The following is a 21,831-nucleotide window of genomic DNA, read 5'->3' as shown; positions in this document are numbered from 1 at the left end:
GTTATTTGTATGTACAGTACAACCTAATTGTGTACTTACCTTAAAATACTTCTCTAATATTATTATCTTTTTATTTAACACGTGAAAGAAGGCACAATTTAAAATTAATAAATAAATGCAATAAACCTTCTGCATTTGTTGGAAAACTAAATTAATCTACTTTTGAATTTTTATACTCTTTTCATCTTATGAAAGAAAATAAGAATAGTAGATAATATATACCTAAAAGGTAAACACTTATAATAGCCCGAAAACACAGCCAGCTAAACATCAAATAACTTTGGTTAGTTTTTCTAATACCTACTGTAAGGATATTTAAACTGAGACGCAACGACAATGATTGAAAACCATAGATGGATGTCATAGGCACTTAACTTAATAAATAATAGGCAGGTAAGTTTTTTTGTGTGTCCATCTACACACGGTAAAAAGTTGTCTGTCAAATATGTGGAAGCTTTTTTAGAACGTTAATGTCTTATAATAGACCGAAAAGCTTAAAATATTATTATCTAAGTATATTTTTTACTTCCATTCTGTGAGAAACGCCCCAAGTCCCAACGTAACGAATTTGCCCATACAATAAGTTAAAATTATTAACTCTTTCAGTGTAAACTGATACACTCACAGTAAACTAAATATTATGGGGCACATTATATAGACAATTATAAAGTATTAATCACTCTTTTTGTTACATCCTACATAAGTAATAATCAGCCAAGTGCGAGTCGGATTCGCGCACGAAGGGTTTCGTACCGTTATAGAGCAAAAATTGGCTAAAAATTGTGTTTTTTTAATTTTAATTTTTTTTTTATTTTATTTACTTAAATATTATTATTAATTATTAAAATAAACATATATTTGAGGCCTTTGTGAAATCAAACAAAAAGAGGAAAAAATCACGTTTGTTGTATGGGAGCCCCCCTTAAATATTAATATTATTTTGTTTTTAGTATTTGTTGTTATAGCGGCAACAGATATATACAATCTGTGAAAATGTCAGATGTCTAGCTATAGCGGTTCTTTAGTTACAGCCTGGCGACAGACAGACAAACAGACAGACAGAGACAGACAGACGGACAGACAGACAGACGGACAGACAACGAAGTCTAAGTAATAGGGTGCCGTTTAAAGCCTTTGGGTATGGAACCCTAAAAATGATGCCCATCATTCTCATCTTCAAGCATCATTGCGTTGCGGTAAGTAACCTTAATTATTATATGCATAATATTTTATTAAGTACGTAACTTCTTCGGATCTCTTATATTCTCTTTATTATCGTGTGTAGGCTTGAACTTGTATAGAGACGCTGTGCAGTTTTTGCATTGCTCTATGATGTAATTCTTGAAGTCTTGGAATGTACCATTTTCAATATGACGACGCGCATGATGGAACAGTTGGTCAAAATGGTAGAGGTTGTGTCTGTAAAGAAACATGTTATCATTGTAAAATGTAAAGTTATAACAAGGAGTTTTAACACTACTAGTATATAAACAAGGTTTGTCAATTTATTTGTTATGATTTTATTAGGGTGGGTTGCACCAACTTACTTTAACTATTACTGTAACTACAATGCAAAATTGTAAATCTTTGGTGAAAGTTAAAAATGGACGCCATCAAGACGCCATATTTAACCATAACCATAGAGCTCGACAAGGCTTTAAATGCACGTGGCGAAAAAAGGAACTAACGCTGTCATCATACAAAAACGCCATTTTTGACAGTTCTCCTTTACCAGCAGCGCCCCCCACGTTCTTATAAAGCCTTGTCGGACCAGCAACGCCTTCTGTCAAATTCTGTGGTCAAAGTTAAGATTAAAGTTAAATTAGCCTTAACTATAACCATAACTTTGACCATAACTTTAACCACGTCTCTGGTGCAACCCAACCTTACTGAACTGGTTTTTATTAAATTTGGCATTGATGTAGAATAAACTGTAGCAAAACATTATTCTCAATGTACCTATATTGTATAACCAGATTGTCGACTACATAAACCACACATTTTGGGTATCTGAAGTTAAACACTGCAGTTGAACAAATATATTTTGTACAAGCACAGAAGAGATTTCTATTAGAAATAAGTAGATCCTTTGTGTCGTCTTACTGTGTTAACTATTCTTTTGTAAATGTTTCTTGTGCGCAATAAATCATAAAAAAAAGATTAATGGCAGATTGCAGACCAACGTATTTTCGCGTTATATCACACTAAGACGACTGATAACGACTGACATTGAATTGATATAGCCCGATCAATGACTTAGGTCCGCCATCTGTCTATGAATATCTATGGTACATGGACTGCCTTTCCTTCCGTCTTTGCTGTAGTCGGGTAATATACTTACATGCTCAACAGTACCGAGGCCAGCATCTCCCGTGTGTTGATGAGATGTCGTATGTAGGCGCGCGTGTGCTTCTGACAGCACAAACATTCGCAACCTTTAGCTATAGGTGTAAAGTCTTCTGCGTAGCTGAAACGTTATATGACACTGTTTATTACATGGTATTAATACCTTTATATGGCTCTGTTGAAACGCGGTGAAAATTAGAACGGGAACAAATAAAATGACCACCAAAAAATGCACTGATACCCTAAACTTGTTTACCAAAAAAAGATAACACTAAAAAAATAAAGTCTAAAATTGCAATACTACCAGCTATTTTAGTCATGACAACACTTCAAATAATTGTAATCGAAAACCAAATATAGTAAATGATCACCAAATAAAGTAAATGATCACCAAATATAGTAAATGACCACCAAATATAATAAATGATCACCAAATATAGTAAATGATCACTAAATATAGTAAATGATCACCAAATATAGTAAATGATCACCAAATCCTTGTGAGCAAATCAATGCGATATTATTGTCCAAATAAATCACTACGATTGACAAAACATGTAACAAGCACATTATTAACAAAATAGTCGGCCAAGTGTGAGCCGCACATGGAGGGTTCCGTACCGTTATAAAACAAACTTAGACCTCAAATTGTGTTTTTGTATGGGAGCCCCCCTTAAATAATTATTTTATTTTGTACTTGCAACAGATATACACAATCTGTGAAATTTTTAGAAGTCTAGCTGGAGGGGTTCTTGAGATACAGCCTAGGCCCTAGAGATAGACAGACGGACGGACAGACGGACAGACATAGAAGTCACTTTAGGGTTCCGCACCCAAAGGGTACAAACGGGACTCTTTTACTAAGACTTCGATGTATGTCTGTCCGTCTATCTGTCTTCTCTTTACTAGGATATTTGCTAAATAAAAATATATTTCGTTATATTTTTACATTAAAATGCTAACGTATAATGTTGGTGATCGTTTAATACTTTTGGTTTAAGTAACAATGATTTATTTGGAGTAATTTTTCATAAATAGGATAGCGAGATAATAAACCTTTGGTGATAATTTTACATTAAAATGCTTGTATAATGTTGGTGATCATTTTACTTTAAAATGATAGTATAATGTTGGTGATCATTTACTTATTTTGGTGATCATTTACTATTTTTGGTTTTAAGATGTTAAATCTTTGGTTATCATTTTACATTAAAATGGTGGTCTGTATTTTGGTGATCGTTTACTATTTTTGTCTGTGAAATGTTACTATTTCTGGTGATCAGTTAATTATAAGCCAATTAGAACTACCTAGTGCTGCCACTTAAAGGGTGCAATTAAACCTTCCTGCCAAATTTTGATATATTGATCCTTGTTAAAAATAAAAATACACGTATTTTTTCTTTTATAATCACTCAGTACTAAAATATTGAGAAATAGCTTCCGAAAGTTATCCTAAAAAACACTACAATTAATGGACACGACACGACGCCCGCGCGTGATGAAACCCTGCACGCGCGCCTCCCCCGCGTTACCCCCGCTCATTCCCCCACGCCGCGAGTGACCGTTCTGCAACGATTTTAAATTGGATAAAATATGTCAATAAAAAAAATATAATACCCAACTTTTTTTAAGTTAAATAGACTCCTATTGATACCTAAGCCCTGGAAAAAATTTGGCAGGAAGGTTTAATTGCACCCTGTATAAGGGACCCATACAGACTTTAAAGCATATTGAAGTCTGTATGGGTCCCCCATTAAGTTTTGTTACACCTGGTATACATCGTCTTGAATATTAAATAAAATTCAGTTTTAAAAATACATCGCATAAACGCGTTGCGATGGTAACTACCTTACACAGCCATAAAGCTCTTAATTTTTATTTATCAGACACCGTATTACAACGCCTCGTCACATCGCAATGTGAACTAACTTTTAGCAATAAAAAATGTATGTATTGTATTTGACATCGAAAGTGGTATGTTATTTAGGACCTGTTCCAATACTTTTTTCGCGCGTTCCTGAAAGCTCTATCTGGCAGAGCTACCATACCATATGTGCAATGCACACAGACGCCAGTAGCCCTCACGCTATCTGGTGCTCAGTAAATGAGATTTTCTATATGAATAAATAAAGGTGATCCCATATCTATCAGTAATGTACGCGCCGCATTGTCGAGCGGGTGAATGTGCGAGGTTTTTATCATTACATGCAACGAATTTTAAAATGCGGCGCGTACGTTTCTGACAAATGTGCATTACCATATAACAAAGCCTTACATTTTATGGCAAGTTTCAATAACATTTCATCAATAATTAACTTTTCTTTCAAATAGACTACCTACCTTTCATCACTCAAATCCAGGAGATACGACGGCGTTTTCTCCTTATTCATATCGTATGTTAGACACAGTGCATAGCCCGCACACGTCAGGCTGACAGGATATGAACCGTCGAAAACATCCCAGCCTTGTTCTATAGCGGACACCACTAGAGCAGGGTTCCACGCGCCTTCGAATATGCGCAGTAGATGTTTAGGTATTGCGTTCTGTAATTGTACATTAAGTTCTATTACATAAGTTGGTTGCTGAGTCTGTCTGTCAAGGAACTTTTACACTTTTAATGGCTAAGGGGGGTATTACATTATCATTTATATATGATCATTTCTATGATCATATATAGGATCCAATATATATGATCATTTGATCATATCTGCATATTACGTCATATGTGGTTTTAATAGCCAATGGAGAGCGCTAACGCTGACAGGTAAAAACTCTTTTTTATATTAAATAACTGGCAACACCTATTTCTATGACCGTATTGGATCCAATCTCTCAGCAAATGTCAAAAATCTATGATCAAGGAAGAAATGAATCATATGTCTATATTACATTATCCAATATCATTGAATCAATGATCTCGGATCCAATATATATGATAATCTAATATCCCCCTAACAAACAAATAAAGTATTATAGAGATTCGACGATCTCTGTGGCTAAGTTGGCGGGCTGTTGGTAGCTCAAGCCGGGGGTCGCGGGTTCGAATCCCGCCGACGGAACAAAAAGTTTTCAAAGTTCCTGGGTCATATGTGTATTAAATGTGTGTATCATATTATAATAAAAATCTTAAATATACTCGTATGTATAGTATAAAAGTATTAAATATGTTTCCGTTGTCTGGTACCTGTAACACAAGTCCTTCAGGTACTTAGCACGGGGCCAGACTGACGTGGTGTGAAGCGTCCATAGATATTATATATAAAAAAAGAGATACTTTTGATCTCATATTTATTTGTGTGCAACTTTGCCTTTCAGAACAAGAGAACACGTCAACATGCTTTATGAGAGTTATCAATAGTTTATATTCTTTAACGGCCGTTCCCAATATTTGATCTATCTCTGGTTTTGCCCTACTAGAGATAGGAATAGCTCACATTAGACATTAGAGACATATATTTTATGTCAATTAAATGTTAGCTGCGATCGGTTGTATGTCAAACCAGAGATAGATTGAATATTGGGAATGGCCGTTAAAGTATATTTTGGCTAAGTACAGATGTTGCTTGAAATTTCGTTGCGTCGAAATTCGGTTTCAAAAAACGTTTTGTGTCGGTTTCGGAAATTCATTCTATCTAAATTATTGGTACAGTTGTTGCGACATTACCCTGTGGATGGTCTTCACTCTTCGAAGAGAGAACAGAGAGACTGAAAGACTATTAGTAATAGCCTATTACATTTATAATATTGGCATGCATTAGAAGGCTTCGTATCTAAAATACTTACACCAATCTTTTCGAATATCTCCTTCAAGTCATCATAATCTATGTCCATAGTTTTCCCCTTCCCGTCCGTCACACCCTCAAGAGCGACACCCTGTATTACGTCCGCATGCTTCAACACACTCTGTAGACTCTCCTCGCACTTCTTCAAATTAGCTGCACCCACTACTACACCTGAAATTTTTTAAATTACTTAAGTAAATATTATTTCACAATTAAATTATAAACTAGCTATTTGACCGAGCTTTGCTCGGTATTCGATAAAACACGAATAAAATGACATTTTCTAAAAATGATTCCTAGCTAGATCGATTTATCGCCCCCGAAACCCCCTACTTATATAATAATAAATAAATAAATTTCATGAAAATCGTTGGAGCCGATTCCGAGATTCCAGTTATATATATATATACGAGCTTTTGCGCTCGCATTAAGAAGTATTATTATATACAAACTTTCATCCCCTATTTGAACCCCTTGGGGTTGGAATTTGTCAAAATCCTTTCTTAGCGGATGCCTACGCAGGCGCGGTCGCATCCTGAAATTTTTGGGGGGGGGGGGGGTCACTCACTAGTCACTATACTAAATAATTTGTTTTATCTGCGCCCTCGGACTGTTCTAGGTTGACAGCTGTCTAAGGTAGGACGCAGTGGTGGTTAGGGGATAGCTAGAAATTTTCTTTTATTATTTAGCAAGATTTTGAGATTTGTCAATTTGACCTTAGATTTCTAAGGCCCCCCCCCCCCCTCGGACCGCGCCTGTGCCTACGTCACAGCGTTGCCAGATTTTTTTTGTGCCAAGTCGGGACTTTGGAACTTATAAAATCAAAGTTTCTGTAATTTTTATCTTTTAATTTGCGTTATAATAACGTTTACGTGACAATAGATAGCTAAAGTAGCCAAAAAAAATCCACACCTCTACCTCCCACACTCTTATCTTCATTACGCACCTTTCTTTCTCAGAACGCTACACGTACGTTCGGGCTTTCCCCGAAAAGCGGGACTGAGCCTGTCCCGCTCGGGACATTTGATTTTGATGAAAAATTAGGGACGTCCCGCCAAAATCGGGACGTCTGGCAACGCTGCTACGTCATACCATCTAACTGTATGCCAAATTTCAGCCCGATCCGTCCAGTGGTTTGAGCTGTGCGTTGATAGATCACTATGTCAATCAGTCAGTCACCTTTGAGTTTTATATATATAACATTTATATACAAGAATAACAGCGTTTTACCCTGCAATAAAACTCTTATTAACTATACTTACCTAATTCAAAGCCAAATAATGAGAGTGGCAACACTATTTTTCGTATGTGTGGCGGAAATAGTACCTAAACGACTTCTATATCCTCCTACGTCACCCGCTTTCTGCCTCCCTATTGGTTGACGTTTAGTTCTAAGTTTTTCCACCAGGTGGCAGAGTTGAGCTTTTAGCAGCACAACGGATTTGGAACCATTGCGTTGAAAACTCCAGGCAGAATTTAAAGTTGGCTTTGAATTAGGTAAGTATAGTTAATAAGCGTTTTATTGCAGGGTAAAACGCTGTTATTAACTTACTGTACCGTAATTCAAAGCCAAATAATGAGAGCTGTCTGATATCGCCTGGTGGAAGAAGATAAGATAACTGAATTAAACTTAAATTGATTCAATAAAAAAGCTTACATAGGTGATGGAATGGAAATGATTTTGTAGTATAAAAAGAAATACCAAAATGGATAAGTAATTGAAAACACACATAATATATTTTCATATTATAAGATACAGTAAGACTGTCAGTAGTTTTTAAGCATATTCAAACAATCATTATTTTGGTACTAAAGAAGAAAAGATAATATTTTACCAAAATAAAAACAAATGCCTGCCTGGCATTTTATACAATTTTTGCTTTTAGTACTTAACTTTTAGTTATGTTAAGTTTTTAATTACTAATTATAGCTTAAAGATGCATAGTGATGTAACCAAATTCCATAACGAAAGGTTAACCTTATTTTAATTTTTAACCCATCAAGCCCCATTAGCTCACCAGTCACCAGTGAGCGAGACACAATAGAATAACATGTGGTTTCCATAAATCTACAATCCAAGGATTAAATTAACTATCGCTTTCACTTAATTAGTTACATAATAATATGTCAAATAGTGATTGTTAAATTATCCAATACAAAAGCAAAAGCTTTTTTTTTCCAATACAGTAACAAAAAAAATTAATATACTTATCTCCTTAAATTAAGCAAACAATCAATTTGCTATGGGAGAAAACATAGCTTATACCACATTTGTTTGGTTTTGTTTTGTCTTAATTTCACGACAATAATACTTTTTGAAAGTTTCTTGTGATATCCAATTGCCTCTAGTTAGTATTTCATCTAAGGGACAGTTTAGGACCCAGTTTTTTGACGCGACTGCGGGTCTGACACTGCCAGCACTTGCCTTGATTCCGGCCTCATGCAGCAGTCGTCGCACCCATCCACCGATCACAGCGCGAGACGCCGGTTTCGGTTCGCCACAAGCAGTGATGAATAACCTATCGCTACTGCACTGGGCTCTCCTTTCAGATGATAATTTAATAACTTGTACCCAATAAACTGGATCGATATTTCTATGTTGAATATTTTTACTTAGACGCCATCCCGATTGTCTTACGTCGGACTTGTCAGTTTTTGACCCGAGTCTAGGCCAGAATACGATAGAGTCATCTGGAATATTACAATGACTGTCATCTGGCGTTAGTAGTGTTAGGTCATGGACTCGACGTCCCGAACAAAGTAGCAGAAGGGTTGTTGCTCTTTTAGAATATTGGTACAAATTATTATGATTCGTATCATTGCTAAGAAGCCAAGCGCTCAAGTCATCGACATCCCAAATGGGAAGTTTACTGATCTGTTTAGGTCGTTGATTAGAGATAGACAAAATAATTTTTTCTTTACGAGTATTTGAGAACTTAATCTTTCAGAAATATCAGGATCACAAAGCGTCGATATTGCAGATTTATATACTAAAATTGTGTTGTAAGATAATTTATGTTTTTGAAATAAATTCGACAAAAATCTAGCAAATTGAGAGCCAGTGGGACTACTACTAGGTGCATTTAATTTGTTAGTTTTACAGCATTCTAGCCATTTTGTCCAAGCGTTCTCATAAGTTTTAATAGAGGAAGGCCGCCAGCCTGATTTTAATAAATCCTTTTGTTCCGTTGTCCAATCTTTTAATGATGACGTCCACCCCCACATCTCCAGACTTGTAGGGTCATTTCGTCGACCTTTGGAGGGGCCCGGCCGGTCGACGTGTCCACCAGCACTCTATGGAGGCGATGTATCGTGAACGGTGGAGACGGGGCTCGTCGTTTGATGTCGGGCCTCCAAAACACTTTTTCCTAAAGAGGAGCAACGATTAAATAGACCCCTTTTTCCGAGTTCAAGTGAGCTAGAATTCTGGGGATGAGAAAAGGCGGCAATGGAACTTTCATTTGGCGTGGGTCCCCCCACGCCAAATGAAAGTTCCATTGCTGGCTGAAACAATCGTGGAACACTGCGTGTTCGTCTTTCAAGTCGAGGCTCACGTAAGATGGAACGACATGAGCCGAATTCGAAGCCATCAAATCGATTTCTGGGGTTCCCCATTTGTTGAAAATTCGAGTTATCTCCGGTAGCAGGTGCCATTCCGGAGCCGCTCGGTAGCGGGATAGATGATCCGCTTCGCAATTCATCTTGCCGGGGATATGGTGAACTACGAGATTTATATTGAAAGTATCGAGCAGGGCGAAGACCTTGCGAACGACATGCATGAGTTCGGGAGATTTTGAGCCCCCTTCGTTTTTCAAATATTATGGCTACAACAGTTCTGTTGTCAGTCTGAAGCATAGTGGACGAATTGGCTAGGTAAAGACAATGATCTTTTGATGTGTAAAGCACTGCGAGCATCTCCTTCTGGTTGGAGTGCAAGATCATCTCGTGAGATGTCCAGGGACCGCAAACTTCGTGATTGTCTATTCGGGCGCCCCATGCTATTTCAGAAGCGTCCGTCGAGAGAAAATGCTCGGCCGCGGGGTAAAGCAGGCGAGATTGAACATTGCAATTCTTTATCCACCATTCTAGATCGCGGAGTACTACACGTTTGGGACTGCATAGCGACGACAGGAGCGAAGTTTTAAAAGGTAATTGCAAAATCGCAGAAGCTCCCGAAAATTCAAGCGGCCTCGAGGGACTGTGAAGCTGGCAAAATTTACTAGACCGACTAGGCTTTGGATTTCTTGTAAATGCGCAGTTTTTCGCTGTATTATAGGTCGACACTTATCGATAAGTTTGCGTCTTTTTTTACAGGAAGCCATTTGAGGCCGAGCCATGGGTCCCAACAGATCCCGAGAAATTCCAGGGCCTTTTGAGGAGTTAAAACTGTTTTTTTTTAAATTGATTTGCCAACCTAAGCTTTTCAGTAAATTTACTGTATAATGAATTTGACTCGAAAGTACGGTTCTTGTCTTGATTGGCTATTAGATAATCGTCCAAATAAGATATCGTTCTTATTCCTCGGTTTCGCAAGGTCTGCGCGACCCAATTGCTCAACATCGCAAAAACATGAGGCGCCGTCGCCAAACCGAAAGGGAGGCAGGTCATTTGATACAATTTTTGCTCGTAAATCACCCTCAGGAACCTCCTGTGAGAGGCCGCAACGGGGACAAGGTAATCGTATGGTTGTAAGAAATTGGGCACTTTTTGCATGTTTATTAATTTGAACTTGCTTAGAATTACAAATTTGTTTAAAAATCGCAGATTGAATATCGGCCTCAGGTTGCCGTTGTTCTTGGATGTCAAAAACATCGGGGAGACAAAGCTCGGGGAGTTGCGTACTCTCTCCAAGGCACTGTTTTGTAGTAAAGTTTTTACTTATAGCGAGCGACATTTGAGTTGAATTTCGATTGTGAAATCTTTGACAAGTCGAAGAAGGTACCCACAGCGGTGGCTTTTTCTTTAGAGGAATCCTGTATCCCTGGATAATTTTTAGTACAGTTTTTGGAGCACCGAGATGAACAAAATTTGCCAAGCGTGAACAAAATGCAACATGCAAGCGACATGCAACACGTTCGTCCGTGTCAAAAACTACGTTTCGATTTGAAACTATTTTTATTTTGTGTGGTCTTAGATTGACCCTTTAGCATTGTCAAAATTAGATCTCTGGCGCGATCCGATCGCATCGGCCCTCGACTTATTTTGGTTCTGCGCGAACCTTTTAGTTTGTGTGTACCCATGTTGTGGGTAGTTTGAATTCGGGTAATTATTAAAATTAGGTCCCGAAGGTAGTGTTTGAATCGGTTGATATTGATACGGGTGTGCATTTTGTGCAAAAACAGATGTTAATCTGTCGTATGAACCCCACGGTGGGTGAAAGCGAGCACCCTGCGCGGGTGTTTTATAATTTGAGCTCGAGCTAGCCTGCGCGGCCGTTTTTTGCATTGTAGGTTGTATCGGCCAACAAATTTTACTACTACCGCCCGGTTTTTCAACAGCCAATCAAAAACTTCTTTTTTGAACAAATTATGGCAAGACGGAGGTATTTTGCGTAAACTCGCTCGTAAAAACGTATCTTTAACAGATCTTAAAATAGCATCCCTTCTTTGTCCTATCATATCTGCCCTAAGCCCGCAAGCGAGTTGAAACATATCGCAAGAAATTTTATTGTGTACATACCTTCCACAAAAATCTCATTACATCTTTTATAGAAGACACAGTCAAATCGACGGAATTTTCCACGACCCAATTTAAAAACGATTCAAAACCTGCCTGCGCGGCATCTTTTTGTTTTAGCACTGCCTGCGAAATAGTCGCATAGCTGCGTTCGGCAATACACAAATTAGGGTACCTATTTATCGAAAGGTTTTATTTCGTCGTTAGATTCGACTTCGAGAAATCCGGGCGTAGAACAATATAATTTAACATCGGAATAGCGCACGTCACTCCATTCGGGAGTGTCGAAGTGTTGCGCCGACATTAGCAAATCTAAATGATCTTGCAATGACCTCGGCAACGAGGACTCTTTTAATATTGCATTAATCGAAAAATGTACACAGTTTTCAACTTGTTTGGAGCTCGAAGCTAAATTTTCATTATCATTATCGGAAAATAATTCGCCGCAAACATCTAAACACCGGTTGTCATCGGAATTATTATGCGAGGGTATGTTTTCGAGCGGCTGCCAAGCTGGAAAGTAATTATTATAGCCTGTCGATTGAAAATACGATTGAGCCAAAAAACTTTGAATTTGACTCACCTGCTCAGCGAGTTTACTTAACTCAATATCGGATGTCCGGCGACGCTTACGTTGGTCTCTGCTCCTCGACGTTTCGGCCTTCCTTTTGTTTCGCGCAAGAGGGTCGGATTCGGAACTCGAGCTAATATTTTTATCCGAACCCATTATTTCTAATTTTAAGAATTATTAAGAAGTCGTTCGGTAAACCGAAAAGTAAAATTGATGTGCCACGTGCACAAATTTAAACAAAAGATATGAAATTACGCGTAATCTAATACACGTCCGCACAGCACGAAAAATAACCGCCAATGGTTCCAAATCCGTTGTGCTGCTAAAAGCTCAACTCTGCCACCTGGTGGAAAAACTTAGAACTAAACGTCAACCAATAGGGAGGCAGAAAGCGGGTGACGTAGGAGGATATAGAAGTCGTTTAGGTACTATTTCCGCCACACATACGAAAAATAGTGTTGCCACTCTCATTATTTGGCTTTGAATTACGGTACAGTAAGTTAATTGCTCGTTTAAAGATATAAGATTTTGCTTTTTTGAACAAAATTATCCTCCAACATTTTTTTTTTTAAGTTGGGGTTGGTGCCACGAATTTCCTCTGTGGACGAGTACTCGTGGCGACCAAGGTGCCTGTTCCTTCCTGCTCTGTAGTAGAGCAGGGCAGTCGAGGAGAAGATGAATAGGTGTTTCATCCTCCTCCTCACAGAATCTACAAGTTGTTATGCTACAAAAACCCATTCTGTTTAGGTGTTTGTTGAGCTTGCAGTGCCCAGTTAGGCTTCTGGTAAGGATTCTTAATCCTCCAACATATACTATAATAAAATTTAAGTTAGTTGAACAGTCTTAAGGTCACAGCACACATATCAACTCGGAAAGGGATCGGCACCGTATCGCCTCGAGCCGTTGAATATTGTTTGTATGAAACTCTCTACTGCAACGCACACTAAGCGAAACCGTAACGTAATCGCCTCGCCCCGGAACAGGCTCCGAACCGGGATGCGACGCGTGCTCAACTAGCAGTCCCCCCGCTTACGGCTCGTCGTCCACCCGCCTACGGCTCTCCGTACTCAAGCTTACGTTTCTTCGTCCACCCTTGCCCCTTTCCCCTTCCCCGAGCCTTAAGCGAGGCGTCGCCTAGCCGTGGCCGAGTTGACGTGCAGGCGCTATTGATACGCTTTGGTTACGTGCATAGGTTGACGCCTGGTTGACGGCGAGGCGAAAGGCGACACGGTGACGATCCCTTTCCGAGTTGATATGTGTGTGTGCTGTGGCCTGTGACCTTTATTTTAACATAGATTCAAAAATTTGATACATTACATACACTTTTTGTACATTTTGAGTACTATATTATAAGAATTATACAGTAAAGGAAATCTTTAAGAAGAAATCCACACATGGTTGGAACTTGGACCCAGACAAATTAAGAGCGTTTACGTCGTACGCATAAATTCAAGTTTCATGTAATTCAGTGCACTTTTATTCACACAGAAGCAAGTGCGACTGTGTGCGTGAGTTGGTTCATTATAGTCAAATCAAAAGATTTTGATCCGTGCGGAATGCGGATGCAATGTCGATGCGAGTCGATTTATTATTATTGATTATGATTTACTATTACATTTTAGCATACTATTACTACCATAGACTTAATAGGTATATACTGTCGTATAGACCACCTGATAACCCGAAAATGCGTGACCATTTTCGATCTGTCAATGTGTGCGTGTGCTAGTGATGTATATTTTACTATCGATAGTATAGTATTTTGCTATCGATAGTATAGTCCGTTCGAGTTATTTTACCTGAGTTTCTATAAGAAATAAATAATATGCAACTTTGACAGTTTTTATATTTCAAATTAGGTATCATAAATTTTAATTGGCAAAAAAAGGTGACGATTGAAAAGTTTTCGTTTGGAATTATTTTTCAATCGTCGGATATGTTATGACATGAGGTTCTTATAGGGGTAAATAATATACACATAACACATTATAAAGTTACTTATTTATTACTCAGGTAAAATCTATCTGGTAAATCAGCCCTTACATTGAAAGTAAACAACACACATAGTATACTTATTATATTTTATTCTTAAATTAAATACATATCATAAAATATCATAATATTTTTTTTACAATTATTTTTAACCGACTTCCAAAAACGAGGAGGTTAGACGTTCGGCTGTGGATATATTTTTTATGTATGTTCAACGATGACTCCGCCGTTTGTGATCCGATTTTCAAATTTTTTCTTTTGTTGCACATTGTATTGTTCCGAGTAGGTACCATGTTCACAAAAGTGGTGGTCTGGTGATGGAAACCATGAGAAATCGAGGTGACTCCTTGATATTCAAATAGGAACATATGGTTATTTTGAATTTATATGATGTATTTTGACAACATTTTTTTGTAAACATTTTTTTAAGCTTTTTGCATTAAATATCAATATAATTAATAATAAGGTTTTAAAATACATTAAAAAAATCAATAATTATTTTTTTTCTGAAATACTCAATTACGGGACCAGACTGATGTGTCGTGAAGCATTCATAAATAGCTAGCGACAGCCAGACTTTTGTCATTTAATAAAAGCTGAAAGTTTGCCTGTTTCTGACCACTACAGAGGTAAGAATGACCAGCAACTATGGAGTTTCGGTCGCGACTCGCGGTTACTTAAGGAGGTATCCAGTTCTGAAGGTCTACCTGACCTTCGAGAAAGAGTAAAGCTCAATATCATAGTTTGTATTCTTCGCAGTTAGTTGAGAAATCTCGTCTTCCAGAGCTGGACATCTTTGACAGTTGTTTCCCACTGCCAGACACCCTCATGACTCAAAGTCTAATACTTTAAGAAGGTTTAAGGGTGCCTGGCAGTGGGAAACAACTGTTAATTATTATTTTTAACAAAAAATTAAAACCGACTTCCAAAGTAAAAACAATAATAACATCCATATTATATGAACTAAAAAGTATAAAATAGTTTTTCCTATCTAATAGTGCCTTTTTCCAGATTCGGCTAAAAATCAACTATTTCTGTACTCAATCTTCATTTTGAAGTCGGCATTCATCAGCATCATCATTACTACGACAGCGTAGTAATGATGATGCTGATGATGAATGTAATTTGCATAGTAGCATATGCTTTCAGTTCTTAAAACAACGCCTAAACCCCCAAACTTGTATCTATAAGGGATCCGGAGTTCTCTTTGTATCCTCGGAACCATAGTATACCTCGGTGCAAAATCTTGCGTTTTAGTAGCATATGCTTAGGATGCTTCTTATAAAACCAAAATCACTGTATGTTTTCATATACATTTCGAGGAGTTCCCTTGATTACTCATGGTTTCCATCATCAGGTCACCACTTTTGTGAAAATGGAACCAAATTGGAGTGAAACCTCATACAACAAAACAAAAATTTGAAAAATCGGTTCACAAACGGCGGAGTAATCGTTGAACATACACAAATAAAAATTAAAAAAATATATATATCCACACCCGAACATATAACATCCTCCTTGGAAGTCGGTTAAAAATGTCCGGCACTGAAAGAAGTGATTGCTACACTTACTGTAAATAATATAAGCTATGAAATTCAGCTTTACTCTTCCTCGAAGGTCAGGTAGACCATCAGAACTGGATACCTCCTTAAGTAATCGCGGCCAAAACTCCATAGTTGTTGGTCGTTCTTTTCTCTGTAGAGGTCACAAACAGGCAAACTTTCAGGTTTTCTTATAGCTTTCAGCTTTGCAGATAGATATGATTTAGGCATGAAACTAGCACATATTATTCTATTAACTGTACTAAACTTCGGAAGTTGGTCAAAATACTGCTATTCAAATACGAAAGGTACCTTTTCTGCGTGTTGGTTTTCACATTCATCTTTTTCCGTTATTGTTTCTTCAGTTGATTTACTTTTATATTGCCTGAAATACAAACAGAAAGCACACAAAACATGTTATTTGTAAGACTAAGTAAGTAATTAAATGAAAAAATAAGTTGAAGTAAGGATAACAGTGATAATTATAGCAACATTTTGGCCTCTCTTGCCTTTTCCAAACTTTCCAAATTTTCTACATTTTTGCGTTTTCTTTTCTTTGCTAAAAACATCTTCATTTTGTTTCCCATTAGTTCTGTAATGTAATGTATTTTAATAGTAAAATTATTTTCCGCCATAAAAAATACATACATAAAATATAATATATTACTTACCAACAAAATAAAATATTTTTCTTACCAAAGAACCAAGATTTTTCGATCGCGCTATAAATGTTCACCAGTCTGGTATGCGCGACAAGGGTCAACAAAGGTCATGCGCAGCACGGAGCGATACGTCCTTCCTTCAGCAAGCCTCGCGGCGGACTAATTTGAATTGCTTTGCGCGCAGCGATTTATAGTAGTTTTAAAATATTTATAGAAAAAAAATGACAAAATATTTGTTGATTTTTAAAATGTATGTTTTTAATTAAAGTGTTCTTCTATCATATGAAGCTATTATTATATTGAAATAAGTAAGCTCAATAGGTAAAAATAAGGTTTTAAATTCTTGATATTTCTCATTCTTTGAATTGAAATTTCTTATAGTAATATAACAAAATGAAAAAATTTTTTCTCCTAACTGTTTGCTTAAAGATCTTGTCAATAGGTTATTATTTTTTTCTTATTAGATCTGTCGCTGGTTTCGTAAATTAAAAGCTTCGAAACTGATACTAAAACGGAATTTAAGAAAACCTCTGTTAAGGTATCGAGATTTAATGTACAAATACTCTAAAAATCGTATTTTTTTCTCTACTTACTGTAAGGACAGTGAAATTTCCTATAAAAATAAGTAATCAACATTTTTATAAAGATAAGTGGTTGATGACTTATTCAAGTTTTAAAAGTACAGTTTTAAGCCAAATTGAGCGTGAACGGCGTAAACGCTCTTAACAAGTTTTCTTTTAGGCTAGAGACTTATGCAGATGTTGTTAAAATGTTGATTGTTGCCTACTTATCTTATGCTATTTAGTTTAGAGAGTTATTTAATTATCCTTAGATCTATATACATATATATATATATATATTTATATATATATATAAATGGATTTCCAATTGTGTTAGTAACACTAAAACTCGAAAACGGCTGAACGGATTGGACTAATTTTAGTCTTAAAATATTAGTAGAAGTCCAGGGAAGGTTTTTAAGTGACACGAAGTTCACCGGGACAGCTAGTATAATATAATGTACCATCGAGGAAATTGATTCCTATACAGTTGACAGACCAACGTCATTTGGTCAGATCATGTCAATTCAATGTTAAATATTGTGATCTGTCGGCTGGGTTTGACGTAACGCGACCAAAATACGTAGGTCCCCCATCTGCCTAGGAATCAACTTCTCTGATAGTAAATACTTTTAAACAAGTCTTAACTTAGTGTGATTACTCCTTCAAACCCCATAAGAGCACCGGTGATTGCGACAACAATAGAATACAATAGCATTTCCAAGAATCCACAATAGAAGTATTAATTTACCTATTAGACTGCTATCTTTCAGTTGAGTTGAGGCCTTATATCGATCAACGCAAACCTCAAACATATTACTGGTTCTAGCAACGGACTTTGCAATCCTCTTATTTGGTTCCTCCAAAGACGTATGACCATCTGCAATGGCCAAAATTATATCAGGTTTGAATACTTCCATCACATCCATATATCTGAAAACAGGTGACAAAATAATTTAAAACATTGTCATTACAGGTTGTTGCATTCATTATTTAAGAACAGTAGTCACTAGCTACACGTTGAAGATATTATAGAAATGACAACAGATATAAAATTATAAGCAATACTAAAAATGATCTTTATGTATATAACCTCCTACAAGTAAGTTAATTTTTTCAGGACAAAAAGATTCCCATTCTTGTTTATAACACTTCATGTATATATAAAATAAAGAATTGAAATGAAAATCTTCACTTTTTTGCCTGGTTATCTGCGAACAACCCATAAATAATTTAAAGCAGATGGATTTGTTTTTTGGAAAAACTACATAAAACTAATTTATGTACTGTAGAGGAGAGGCCGGCCATAGACGTGGGAGAGCCATGCTTCAGCACGAATGGGCCGGCTCGACCGGAGAAATACCACGTTCTCACAGAAAACCGGCGTGAAACAGCGCGCTGCTTGCGCTGTGTTTCGCTGAGTGAGTGAGTTTACCGGAGGCCCAATCCCCTACCTTCCCCTATTCCTACTTAAAGGCCGGCAACGCACCTGCAACTCTTCCGATGCTGCGAGTGTCCATGGGCGACGGAAGTTGCTTTCCATCAGGTGACCCGTTTGCTCGTTTGCCCTCTTATTTCATAAAAAAAAGACAGACTGCATGGCAATCTGCAGTTATCATTCCGTAATACACGGATAAACACGGACCGCTCAAGCAGTTCTTGAGTGGTCGGAGCAATTGTTCAAAGGGACCATTCTAGAGCAGTTGGTCCCGACTCCACCTTGCGGTCCATCTATGGTCAGTTTAAGAACGTAAAATAATACCTGGAAGCAGATATCATAACTTTTCCTTGTCTTGTCCATAGTGGTACCTTATCACCCTCAAAATGACCCTCTGAAGTTTCCTCGCTTACATTTTGGAGGGAAGCCAATGTGACATGCTCTGGAAGACCAGCAAACTTCGCCACACCTTCATTTTGTAGTTTGCAGCCAGTTTCTAACTGAATTGAGTTTGATAGTGGCAGCCATAGCAATTGTGGAGCGGTAAATATTTTGGCTAATACTTCTGCGGTTATGTGTATTACACTGCCACCCTGAAAATAATAAATGTTGTCTGTAAATGCTTTGTGTGTATAATTATTGCTTAGCACTATAATTTTTTTCTATAGTTCAAAAATACTATCGGTTTTACCACAAAAAACTAAACATCTGTTGAACAGTTGTTCTGAGACCATTTTTGTACTGAATTTTTCTCTAATCAAATGTTCAACAGGTGTTTAAATCTTTTGTAATAAGACCGTATAAGTTTTAATAAGTGGTAGTCGCCTTTTTGTCTGTTAGTCATAATATTACAAAAATTGTTAAGAAATTTTGGCACTATCCCTGCGGTTTTGACCAACAAACTTTGTAAAAAAAGTATCATGCGCTATAATCATCATTTTAACATCATTAGTATTCTTTTAAAAACAAAGGTTGTATACAGTATAGCAAATCTGCGTAAACAATCTATAATCTGATGTGTAAAATATACAGAACTTACTTTAGTTTCAAGAGCGGCCGTGGGTGTTTCGATGACGGCATTTGGAGACTTTAGGAAGCCGGAAAGTGTGCCCACTCTTTCCCCACCTCGACCGGTATGCTTTATTATAAACCGCATGCTTACCTACTTCAAGGGCAAGATACTTATAGTTAAAAAATAAATAAACTAAAACAGGTGGAAATCGTATCACAGCGAACTTATCACAGGTAAAAATATTTAAGGACTTTAAATGATGTTTCAATGTTCTGTTAGAACAACAATATGTCCAGCATTTAAATTATCGGAAATATTATGTTTTATCACTGCAACCTTAAATTATTCAATTCAAACAAAAACCAGCATGGGAAATAAATAATAATTTAAATCAATACATAACTGTCAATGTCAAATCAACAGGCGCCAGAAGTCAGAAGTCAGTTTGACGAATGGCGACACAAATTTGACACATATTATTTTTTATTCTGTACGTTTTAAACAGCAAAGAATTTTGCCAACAAAAGTATTACCTCTGTCCTTCGGTGATGGGTCCATAATATTTTGAGAGCTATATAATAGTCACTGAACACCATTAATGCTATGGTCAACACGATAATACTAATATTATTTTGTGTTTGTCTACAAGTTTTCAAACGTATATTATGGCTAACTAACTTGTAGATAAGTTGTTTCCTCGTTGTTTCAATCCAATTTTCAATCAAATGAATTTATACGAAATAAAATGTATGCGAGAGAGAATACTCTAAGTCGAATCCACTCAATACTTAATCACCTGCTTGAGTAGTCTATATTTTACAGCAACTTATAGTTAAGTATTTAATAATAAAAAAATATTTAAGTAAAATAAAAAAAAAATATTAAGTTTACTTCTACGAATAATAAAAACTAAGGAAAAGTAACTCCGTCAAAAAACATGCTCCACAATACTTATTACCTTATTAAGTACACATTTCATTGATACATTTGCAATATTTAGGTGCCCTTGAGCGGTACTAGGCTGACGTTACATGGCAGATCAAAAGGAACCAAATTTTAAACAGTAATAGTATGGGAGTTACGATTCCTTAGTTTTTATTATTCGTAGACTTACTTGTTGTAATAATTGCCAAAGATATCTATTTGCCATTTAAATTATGCGCACGCTCCAAGGAATCACTGTAGGTATTTAAAATAGTAAGGTGCCAGTCAAAGAGATTAGATACTATTATTATAAACTAAGTAAGTACGTAATAGTGCCAGCGGATAGCCCCCACCCCACCACTCTAGCAGCAGGCCCCATAGATATAATTCTGAATACATAATATTATAATAAAATATATAGGGTGTAACAAAAATAAGTGATAATACTTTAGGATGTGTACGTGTTCCTTGTAGAGAGTTCACTGTGAAAGTAGAAGCGCTGAAAGACCAAATTTTTTTTTCACTTTTGTATGGGGAAACTCGTGACGCTGGGGCCCTTGCCCATACAAAAGTGTAAAAAAAAATCTCTCTACAAGGAACACGTACACACCCTAAAGTATTATCACTTATTTTTGTTACACACTGTATAGTCAGGCCCCAGCTCTGAATTCCTCGGGTTTATAACTTACCTTGATTACCGATTGGGATGAATATTAAACTCAAACTCAAGAGACTACCTGGTAACTAGCAACTTTTTTCTGCCCGCACCACGAAAATCTCCCTACGGCCTACATTGCAGAGGCCGAATGGAACACTCAAAATATAAAAGTTGCAAACCTTTTTTGAAGTCGGTCATCCGTTCTCAATTAATTATTAGTACCCTACGATAGAATCTCACCCTTATTTTATATCGAAAGGGTTTGTTTCCCCTAGGTTATTGTTTCAGCGAATATTACCCGACATAATAAAGACGATATTAATTGTGTTTATTTATAGCGGGGCGAACGCGACTTCATTTTGTAATACCAAATAGGTATTTGTATTAGAGGATAAAAGGATATTAGGGCCTGATTACACTTACCGAGTAGAGTCACAGAATGGCAAGACAGTGCTCTTGGTCAATTTTAATTGCCATAATATTTTATGAAACTAGATTTTGCCTGCAACTTTGTTGCGCCCACAGACATAGATCAAGATAGATACCGCATGTCGCTCCATTTGTATGAAAACGACCGTTTTTTACTACCTACTGTAACGTACCGATGATAAGAAACGTGTCAATTATCAAGGCCAACGTTTCTATTTGAATTTCTACAGCTCAATACGG

General features: G+C 36.9%; 1 protein-coding gene and 1 long non-coding RNA gene across 2 annotated transcripts; both read right to left on the bottom strand.

Annotated features, from left to right (window-relative positions):
- Positions 1-1,066: 1,066 nt before the first annotated feature.
- Positions 1,067-19,935, bottom strand: LOC121730506 (queuine tRNA-ribosyltransferase accessory subunit 2). The gene is made up of 7 exons (XM_042119578.1): positions 19,608-19,935; positions 18,893-19,161; positions 17,882-18,063; positions 6,130-6,299; positions 4,687-4,889; positions 2,342-2,467; positions 1,067-1,419 (listed from the first exon to the last, which is right to left on the bottom strand). Exons 1-7 carry the CDS (start codon positions 19,722-19,724, stop codon positions 1,233-1,235), a joined length of 1,254 nt encoding a protein of 417 aa, XP_041975512.1. The 5' UTR covers positions 19,725-19,935; the 3' UTR covers positions 1,067-1,232.
- Positions 15,998-16,757, bottom strand: LOC121730507. The gene is made up of 3 exons (XR_006036115.1): positions 16,580-16,757; positions 16,221-16,500; positions 15,998-16,062 (listed from the first exon to the last, which is right to left on the bottom strand). It is a non-coding gene; the product is annotated as an uncharacterized LOC121730507 (long non-coding RNA).
- Positions 19,936-21,831: the final 1,896 nt, after the last annotated feature.

The sequence above is a fragment of the Aricia agestis genome, chromosome 9, assembly GCF_905147365.1.
Source record: "Aricia agestis chromosome 9, ilAriAges1.1, whole genome shotgun sequence".
Lineage (NCBI taxonomy): Eukaryota > Metazoa > Arthropoda > Insecta > Lepidoptera > Lycaenidae > Aricia > Aricia agestis.
This window is presented reverse-complemented; position numbering and strand designations above follow the sequence as displayed.